Source organism: Cucurbita pepo, chromosome LG01, assembly GCF_002806865.2.
Source record: "Cucurbita pepo subsp. pepo cultivar mu-cu-16 chromosome LG01, ASM280686v2, whole genome shotgun sequence".
NCBI classification, from domain to species: domain Eukaryota; kingdom Viridiplantae; phylum Streptophyta; class Magnoliopsida; order Cucurbitales; family Cucurbitaceae; genus Cucurbita; species Cucurbita pepo.
Genome location: NC_036638.1, coordinates 1515802 through 1525528, shown reverse-complemented (window position 1 = coordinate 1525528; position 9727 = coordinate 1515802). Strand labels below are relative to the sequence as shown.

Sequence of the window (9727 nt, the reverse complement as noted above, 5' to 3'; positions counted from 1 at the left end):
TGACAAAACTGGGATTTCAAACTAATAACCGTTAAAACTAACAAAGAGGAGGAAGATGTTTGGGGATGATGAGCTGATGTTCTCATTTAGAGCCGTCGTCGGATTGGGTGGACGTCGGTGAAGACGGCTCTGATGGGGACGGCGTGGATTGAACCGAATCTGACGGTGATGAAGACGATGGAGAAGAATCGGATGAAATGGACGGTGATGATGATGGTGGAGAAGAATCGGATGAAATAGACGGTGATGATGAGGCTTCATCACACGACGACTCTCGTACCGTCCTTTTGTTCATCCAATTTATTTCACTTCCGGTCTTTTCGTCCCCCACCATATATTCCCTGAGCCGTTTCACATCTGATAATTTCACCGGCTTTACTATGAAATCCTCTGCTCCTTCCTCCAAACACCTGTCTATCCTCGCCACCACGTTTTCCGACGACATAATCACCACCGGAATCTCTCGCAGAGTTGAAGATTCCTGTTCATCACTCAATTTAACACTCCATTTCCCACTTCCCTTGTTCGAATTTCAATCAAAAGTTAGAAATTTTACCTTTATTTTCTTGAGCAATTCGTAGCCTGTCATTCCGGGCATACAGTAGTCGGTAATGATCATATCCACCTTCAAGCTCTGTTTTTTTTCACAAACCCATGTCCCAAAAAGTTCATAAACGAAAACCCATAAGAAAAAGACTTCAAATTTACAATTCCAGGATCACTTACATCAAAACCCACTTGGGAATTCGTCTCATCTTGCAATCCAAGATATTGTAGAGCTCTGATTCCACTATCCACAGCAGTAACTGAAAAAACCCAACAAAACCCATAAGTGAATTTCCCAAGAAACAATCAAAATTACAACAAGGTAGGAACTGACCTCGGCAGGCGGTGAGGCGGAGGAGCCGCTCGATTACTTTTCGGTCGACGAGGCTATCATCGACGGCGAGAACATGGACTTCAGAATCAGAAGTGGGGAAGCGATCTCGAGTGTCAATTTGATCGGACCTCCGGCGGCGGGAGAAAACAGGGGTTCTAGCCATGGATTGGGAGAGGGATATTGATGAAGGTTGAAGAGAAGAGGGGCGATGGAAGAGGGTAATATAAAGCGGTTTATGAAGTGGGAGGGTTAAAACAGAGGAGAAGACGGTATGTTTGTGTCCTTAACAAGTCCCTATCGGGGAAATCAAATCTCTCCTTCTCTGAGAAATCCCAAATCAGCTCTTTTTAATATTTTATTTCACTTTCCTTTTGATTTTAAACTAACGTTTAAGATACGGAGGATGAGATTCTCAAATCCACTTGGGTCAGATCTCCAAATAAACGCAATCTTCCCGATATCTCCTCCTCGCCACCCGTGGTTATCGTGTACGAGATTTTAAACGAGAAGGGTTTTTTTGGTCAACATATTGGACTACGTGCACCCGCGTTGGAATCAAATCCAAGTACGTTGATTGAGTTGACCGAGGTCAACCAAGGACGACACGACGCCGTCAAATCCCAAGGGAAGAAATGACCGAGCAGTTCCCTAACAGACCAGACACACAGCATCTGCTCTGCTCTAATCGGAGTCATTAACAAACACAAATTACTGCGGTGAAAATTTTGTTGGAATTTACATAGTCGTGTACGAGAGTTGCGGAATGTGCGACACGTGGCGACCTCATGGTTTTACATTTAACTAAAGTTAAAAAAAAAAGGAACATAAAAGTCAAAAGGGTAAATAGAGAGAAAAAAAAAAAAAGAGAGAATTTGGAGATATGGAGGAGTCCCAATGAAATCTAGTGTGGGACCCACGACATCTTAAATATTAATTAAAAAAAGAAAATTAAACAGAAAACCATTAAGAGAAGAAAAGTACTCGACTTGACTTGCCTTCCCTTGCCTTGCCTTCCCAAGATTGATTTGGCTTTGCGGTTTCTCGTGGTCAGTTCAGTTCTTCCCTTATTTCTATTTTCTACTATCTGAGTGTGAAAATCTCTTCCGCTAATGGATATTATTCGATGTAACTTGTTACGTATTATTGCAGCCCCATGATTTTAAAATGTGTCTATTAAGAAGATCTTTCCCCATTCTTATAAAAAATGTTTCATTTCCCTATCATCAGATTTCACAGTCCAACTCCCTTGGGCCTAATGTCACTTTAGCCCGTTACATATCATTGTCAGCTTCACGATTTTAAAACCGTCTCTTATGGATAAGTTTTCATATTCTCATAAGAAATTGTTCGTTTCACTTTCCAACAAACGTAAGATCTCATATTGATTGGAAGCCTAAAAAATAAAATTACAAATTTTAAATGTGGTATTTTATTTATTTAAATTGAAATTAGTTTGTAAGTTGGTCGGTACATGAAAATTAGTTTAATAATTTTATAATCGAAGTAGTCATTTTTTGCGTACATTAATTTAATATTCGAAATGAATTAAAAAATATTTATGAAAAAGAAAAGAAAAGAAAGTGAGTTTGTAAATTATTGGGTATATAAAGTTGTTAGATATTAAAGTGTTTAGTTGTATTATTTAAATACCTTCGTCCACTAGGAATTACCTACCCGTCGTAGATAGAGTGCTAACCTACTGCTCAAGTACTCACAATATATAGACAAACTTAAGTGTCGGTTGAGTCTCGTTGTTCATTCATTAATATTTCTAACCGCCCATTTGTTTTTCCTCCTTAAATTTATGTTTTCTGCTATCTTTCGGACAAATTCATGATTTCAGTTAAAACATTTTTTAAACTATACAATAAATTCAACCGGCTGAATCAATTTTTATTCGTATATACTTACTAATCTTCAAACTTTAAATTAAAATTTTACACTTAATTTAATTTATTTATAAGAGTTACAAAACTAGTAGATTATATGAAAATTCAACCGGGGTAAAAGTATGTATATTTACTTAAATGCAAAAGTTTAAATTAAATTAGTATGAAAAATATACATTTTTTTTACATTTTTGTTTGTAGTAAATAATTAATTTTGATGCAATTGATGCGTCTGGCAAGACAAAAAGAAAGACGGCGGAAGCATGTTTATTATTATTATTATTTGGAATTATATTTATTATATGGAGCTTCCCAACGTCCCAAAAGACAATTCTATTATTTTAAACAAAATTACAAACCAACATAAAAAAGGAAAATAAAATACAAAATTCAAGTTTTTTTTTTTTTTTATAGATATTCGTTCATTTTCCACGTAGACTGTAACGTGTTCCATTAATTTGGAATTAAAAAATACATTTTATACAGATATTAGAATCTTAGATATGGCAAAGCATTTGAAGTAGAAAAACAGAACATAAATATTTGTTCACTTCGGACACGGCAAAGGCACATAGAACATAGAACACGACACGATGATTATAATAATTACAATTCCCAGGAAAATTAAATTAAAAAAAAAAAAAAAAAAAAAAAAAAAAAAAAAAAAAAAAAAANGGCTTAGTCAAAATGGAATCTTGATCTAAGTTTGAGATCATGGGCCCACTCCCCATCACCAATGGCCACGTTTATTTCACATTTTATTTATTCACCGTATTTCGTTAATTATAAAATTAGCCCAATAATGTCCCCTCTTCCCATTATTTCCCCTTTGTACGGTCGTTCTACAAAACAAAAAATATAATTCTTTTTAATTTAGGATAAACAGGAAATAAATATATATTCTTTATTTTTTTTTAAATTTCTTTTATAGCCATGCCTTTCACTCGAACTATAAGTCAAGGAGTTTTATTAAAGCGGTCTATATTCTACGATAATAGACATCTTTATACTCTTTTATTATTATTATTTTTCGTATATAATGCTATTTAATTTTAAAAAATATAAAAATTAGAGACTAGAGCGCTTGATAATAATATATATAAAAAAACAATATTAATATTTTATTGGTTTAATAATCTAAAAAAAGTGGCGCCCTAATCTTTGGAGGACTCCCAATCTGTTAGATCACGACAACACACCAATCCCATTATCTTCTTCTCTGTCTCGTCGTTATAAAATCAAAATAATAATAATTTTTATTTAATTTTTTGGTGGAATTTTTATATATTATTGGTTCATTTAACTTTTAAATAAATGTTTGATTTGGTGGGATACGAATATTTTCTATGTTTATCTATGATTTTTTTTTTCCTAAGATCTATTAATTAAATACACAATATTTTTGGGACATATTTATTATATATTCACCGGCATAATGTATTATCCGAAATAGGATTATCCAATGATAACGGATTAATATGAAAATTAAGTATAAACACGATGATTAAGTTAAAGTTAAAATAATTTGGGTAAAGAAAAAGATCCGACCTTTTGAATTACAACAAATTCACATGCTTAAAAAGTTATGCCAATTGGTACATGCTGCTTTCATCCGGTAATATTATGTCCCCCGTCTACTTTATTTTATTTGTTTAAAAAATATATATATTATCATTTGCCAAAAATAATGATAATAATGATCATAATTAAGCATATAGTTACAACTTATAAGATAAGGATGAAAAGTATATTTTATTTTATATTTTTTCACATATTGCATTAATAGATTTACAAATTTTGTATATTTAAAATTCCAAAAAAAAAATATAATAACATATATTTTTAATATTAGATTTAAAAAAAAAAATGTAGTCTCGGTTGATTTTACTTTATAAGTTTATTTCACATTATGTTTTTATAGCGTGAAAATTATTATTTAATTAATCAATAAAATTATAAAACTAAAATGAAATAAAATTAACATAATTTTTATTTTTAAGTTTGGCGGTTCATTTGGAAAGTTTTTTGTAGGAGAACCGCCCCAATGGACCGGTACTTAGATCCGAGTTACGGTCCAGAAGAATGGAAGAAGAACGAGGCCCAAATAGGCCCAATTCCAGTTCTATCATTCGATTCGAGGCGCGAAAGAACTCACCTGGAACCGGGAAAAAATGGAGTGTGCCGGCAAGGGACGAGGAAGTCGTTGCATTGGCCCGGCGATTCGACGCTGTGGTCGCTGCGGAGCTGTTGCTTACTGTTCAGCCGATCACCAGGTTCTTTTGCTGTTTACAAGCCTTTCTGAATTTTGTCATTGAGTTCTGTTTTAAGCTTTAAGACGATTAATACGACATCGTAGAATTGTAGAAACTTTGATAGTTTGAAATTCACCAAATTTTGAGTGCGTTCCTCTAAGGTGTAGCTTAAAATAGGTGATAATCGGTGTTGCTCTTTGAGTGTCTTTTAATTCATGCTTCAACATATTGTGAGACACGGTGTTCTGAATCTGAAAAAGAACACCAGCTGCAAGGTTATTCTACTTGCCTATTGCTACTAAGGAGGATAGGAAATGCCACTGGAGCTGTAAATTTACTTGGCGTATCCTGTCGCACCTTTTCATTTTGTAAGCCATCATCTTATTTAACAATTGTTCATAGATTAAACATTGGAATGATCATAAAGATGAATGCAAAAGGTTTGAGCAACAAATGAAGAGAATAGATGCCTTGTACGAGTTTCCTTTCACATTTTCCGAGGAGGCCGTTCAGGTATCAATATCTTCTTAGGATGTTGCATCCTTTACCCTAAATATTCGGCCATAAAACTGATTTTACACTCTACTTTTGAACATAATTTGTTGAACTGCCTTTGCTGTTGTTTTTGTTAAGTTGTGTCAAAAGCAGGTGAGTAGGTGTTCATTCTTGAGCAAAAGGGACATCCACAAAGTTGGAATGTGGTTGTACGAGTGTCCTTGTGGAGAAGCTGCTTCATCCTATGATTACTCAAGGTCTTTATCTGCAAGTTGTTCTATTTGTCGACGGACCTTTCACATTCACCATTAATTATTTCTGCCATTTCTATTTCACTTGCAGATTAAATGATTGTTGGGTTCTACCTAGAATCTCTTGCCCATGTAGTGGTACATCTCTCTCCTAGCTCTGTTCTGTGAAGTTAAGGCCTCTAGAAATAATCAAATGAACATGCAGAACCGCTTTCACCAATTACAAAACGTTTACACAGTTGGAAGGACTATTATGATTGGAGATGCATTCCCCTTCACTCTCCTGCTGCTTTGCTTCTTCATTGGGTATGTCACAACTAGATAAGGTTGGACTGTAATCAAGTTATTCAGCTTCATAATCAATCTCACATAATATATTGAAGTTTTAACTTTGGTCCTAATATGACTTCTCAGATTTACATCTCGTTCAATATTCTAGATTCTATTTAGTATGGATTCTAAGAAAAAAAAAAAAAAAAAAAAAATTNCATCCCTATATGTGGGCTTGTCATTATCTAAAAAGTTCTTTTAGAACGAAATTTGTAAAATAATTGGTCCAAACTATTGGCATGAAATTCAAATAGATTGCCTGAAGAAGTTCTGATTTCATTTAAAGATATTCATCATAGGATGAACACTTATGTGCCCTCTATCTCTCAATTCAGCCACTTACAATAAGTTATGCTATGGAAGTTGCTGGTTTGGAACCCTTGACTCCAGAATTTGGTGACACATTATGCATACACTATTTAGGTATGATTTATCTCCAAGCTTTTTTTGGACATCCTGCTCATATTTGGATGTTTATTTTTCACTTGGATATACTAGCTATAGAATGTAACTGTGGTTATGTAACCATACTGGATATCTAATTAGATGCTTCTTTCATGTTAAGATACTGACTGCAACAAACAGACTTTTCTTATATGCATTTTTTTTTTAAATCAATATTTTTCCTGTTGGTTAGTCTGATCACTGGAAGGAAATTTATTGGGTACAAAGTTGTTATAGAGTTCCCACTGACTTAAAATAGTTCTTGATATGACTGAAGTAAAGTATACGCAACTCTGCTGTTGGAACTTTTCGAGCGTATTTTATACAGAACATTGTGTTCAAAGGATCTGCTTGCTGTTGTGTGAATCCATTTTTGATGTTAGTTTTCTGGTTCTCCGATGTGTAACGTATCTGGAGTGATGAAAGCTGCAGACCTTATTAAACTGGGGATCTTATGTATTGCCGGACTAAACATTGGAGAACCATTACTGTACATACTACGTATACTTTCTTCAGTCTGCCCCAATTGATCATTAGCACATCTTTTTGTTAGAAGATAATGTACTTGCTGGGCATTTCTTTGCCAATTTCCACAGAAAGAGTGGAGACCAAGAATTGGAAATAAAAATTTAATATTGCAGTGCCAAAATATTAGCGCCTGCAAACTACTAGCGATGTATGTGGACTAAACAAACTTACTCTCGTTGAGAGGTTCTTATCCATTCAAACAAAATTATAAGTAAACGAATAACTCTCTACATTCCTTTTCTTGAAGCTCCCTTGCTCTGATAGAAATTAAGAATGATTGAAATGCATGTCCTGAGCTCCCTGGAGATTCTCTGACCCTCGCTGAAATCTCGAAGGTCATGTTATTGTTGTTGTTTGCCTTAAAATTTATTATTATGGCACTTCCATCCTATATATTGGAGTGGCAACAGATGATAAAGTTTATTATTAGTGCTGTTTCCTTTGTGATAATTCCATTGCATGTTGGTTGTTTCCCACCTTGGCAGGACACTGGAATTTTGAAACTTTTTCTCTCTCTACAAGATGATTTTGTTTATATTTTATGAATATTTTCTGCCAGTTAAAAAAATCTTTATTTAACGATGCGACTGAGTGATACTCAAACAGACATACAGACCTACATCATGAAGGTCGATTATATGTTTCTATTAGTCTTGTTATATTTCATATTTAATTTCATTTTTTGGGCTCAATGCCATCAGGGCCTGAGAAGGAGCTTTTACAGCTCTCTGTCTTTGCTGAGTTGCTTGCACTTTTCCCCGGGGTGACAATACACATAGAGCTTGTTGGGCCTAGAATTCCCGAAGAAATGTAAGTTGTATTTCTTGAAGACAGGATGGATTCAAATAAGTTATCTTTACCACTAGTCCTTTTCTCACATCTTTACTGTGTCTTTGGCTATTAACTATCAATTATGAAACATTATGAATTACAATATCAGAAAATCTTTTAAAACTGGCACTTGATTTTTCCTTGGTGCTTTGGGATTGCTAGGGATGGTGAGAGCATTGACCTTTCCAGTTATGCTAAATGCCTACAGATGGATTGTGTTTGCAAATATTCAAGCAAAGACGTCAACAGGGATGTATATTCTGATAAACGTCCAAGGTTGACGTTGAAGCTTTGGAGAGGGCTTTACCATGATTGTTACAAAGCCATTACCGAAGTTAGTTTCTTTCTCGAACTCCCTCCCTAAAGAAAACAATCTTCTAGTGTTTCAGTTATTTCTTTCATGCTCACTTTTCATCTTACATGATCTTCCGACTGCTTCTCACTACTTGTTTTATCGGGACAGAATTATCATCCTCACTTAATCATTGCTCCAAATGCTGGAATTGCTGCCTATTCCAGTTGGCTACCTACTATTGTATGTTGACATTCTTGGCCAACGACCATATGATTTATTGCATGTAGTAGTTTTAGGCATAGAAATTTAGACTAGAAGTAAAACTGTATAAATTGAGCATTTTCTTATTTCTTATACTCATTATCTTACTCAACTCTTTGGATGAATGTAACAGGAACTTATTAAGAAGATAAATGTTCCAGCAATCTTTTCTGATTTCTGTGAAGAAGCTTGCCATCTTGGTGCTTCTTGTTTGAGCAGTGTGATAGGCCACCCCATTACATTCCCGGTAAGTCCACCGCTGCCCCTCTTTTAACACCAAGAGCATCACTATCAATTTGTTTTTGTTTTCACAAAACATCCAACCACCTTGCAGATTCAATTAAATCCATTCCGGCAACCAATAGCTATTGAAGACACTGCTCTGTTTCTTCCTTGCTATTCAAACTGCTTCCTGTACGGTATTTGAATAGACCAAAAGCACCAGTTTTTCTCCGCCAACCTTGTTCCAAATTCAGGTCTATGCCTCTTGCGCTAGAGGATTGACTAGGTAAACCAAACGGTTGCTAGGATATTTTAAGTTTGTCTACATTGTCAATATATCTCAAGGTTTTGCCGCCTTAGGTATTTGAGCAGCCATGTGCTGCATCATTGACCGTTTTCTAGATTGATCGTTTTTTTTTTTTTTTTAACTTCAAAGAGTAGTTGGTTACAGACTTGATCAATGATTCTGCCTCTAAAGTCTAGCGTTGTGCATCATTTCATTCGCTTATTAAAATCCTGGACTAACTAATAGTATATAATATTATTATTCGATAGCATTTCTTTAATCATTGACCCGTCTAATTGAAACTAACTTTTGGCCTTTTGGTTTCAAGAATGGCCACTGTTTGTTTGAAAATAGACATTCATAACATCTTTGATATCTATACTGGCTTCTATTTCTGTGATTGGGTGAATGTGGTTTGAGGTATGAGAGTAGCTTGGGATTAAAGCCTTTTGTATACAGTTGATGAACAGTAGTTTGGGCAGTTTAAAAAAAAAAATAAAACTTCATATAATACCTATTTCCAGTCCGTGGTTGACTTCGTCTTTGTTTTAGCTTGATTCTTAATAATTATCTCGGATAGGATATTCTTTCTTTCTATTGCAAAAAAACATGATCTCTATTGATCAACCAAAATAAAAGTATGAACTTTAATACAGGGGCAAACATACCCTTGATTTATTATGTTAGACGTGAGAGAGTATTCCTTGATTATAAACTTATGACCATTCTCTAAATTAGCTGACTATCATCATCCAAATTGATT

General features: G+C 34.5%; 2 protein-coding genes across 2 annotated transcripts; one reads left to right on the top strand and one right to left on the bottom strand.

The window, feature by feature from the left end:
* LOC111791050 (two-component response regulator ARR5-like) lies at nucleotides 1-1210 on the bottom strand. The gene is made up of 4 exons (XM_023672235.1): nucleotides 881-1210; nucleotides 727-806; nucleotides 557-634; nucleotides 1-481 (listed from the first exon to the last, which is right to left on the bottom strand). The coding sequence occupies exons 1-4, from the start codon at nucleotides 1041-1043 to the stop codon at nucleotides 83-85; spliced, it is 720 nt and encodes a 239-aa protein (XP_023528003.1). The 5' UTR covers nucleotides 1044-1210; the 3' UTR covers nucleotides 1-82.
* Nucleotides 1211-4917: 3707 nt separating this feature from the next.
* Nucleotides 4918-9212, top strand: LOC111788376 (zinc finger MYND domain-containing protein 15). Its single transcript, XM_023668698.1, has 11 exons — nucleotides 4918-5042; nucleotides 5424-5534; nucleotides 5655-5773; nucleotides 5859-5905; nucleotides 5973-6073; nucleotides 6433-6520; nucleotides 7771-7879; nucleotides 8063-8234; nucleotides 8364-8435; nucleotides 8590-8703; nucleotides 8791-9212. The coding sequence occupies exons 1-11, from the start codon at nucleotides 4941-4943 to the stop codon at nucleotides 8881-8883; spliced, it is 1128 nt and encodes a 375-aa protein (XP_023524466.1). The 5' UTR covers nucleotides 4918-4940; the 3' UTR covers nucleotides 8884-9212.
* The last annotated feature ends 515 nt before the right edge of the window (nucleotides 9213-9727 follow it).

Bases quoted from the DNA above. Each gene is read 5' to 3' on its own strand.
- LOC111791050 (XM_023672235.1), bottom strand. From the start codon at position 1,043: ATGGCTAGAACCCCTGTTTTCTCCCGCCGCCGGAGGTCCGATCAAATT. The intron at 635-726 runs GTAAGTGATCCT...GAAAAAAAACAG, and splicing joins ATTCCCAAGTGGGTTTTGAT to AGCTTGAAGGTGGATATGAT. The intron at 482-556 runs GTAAAATTTCTA...AGTGATGAACAG, and splicing joins AATTGCTCAAGAAAATAAAG to GAATCTTCAACTCTGCGAGA.
- LOC111788376 (XM_023668698.1), top strand. From the start codon at position 4,941: ATGGAGTGTGCCGGCAAGGGACGAGGAAGTCGTTGCATTGGCCCGGCG. The intron at 5,535-5,654 runs GTATCAATATCT...GTTTTTGTTAAG, and splicing joins TTTCCGAGGAGGCCGTTCAG to TTGTGTCAAAAGCAGGTGAG. The intron at 8,235-8,363 runs GTTAGTTTCTTT...TTATCGGGACAG, and splicing joins GTTACAAAGCCATTACCGAA to AATTATCATCCTCACTTAAT.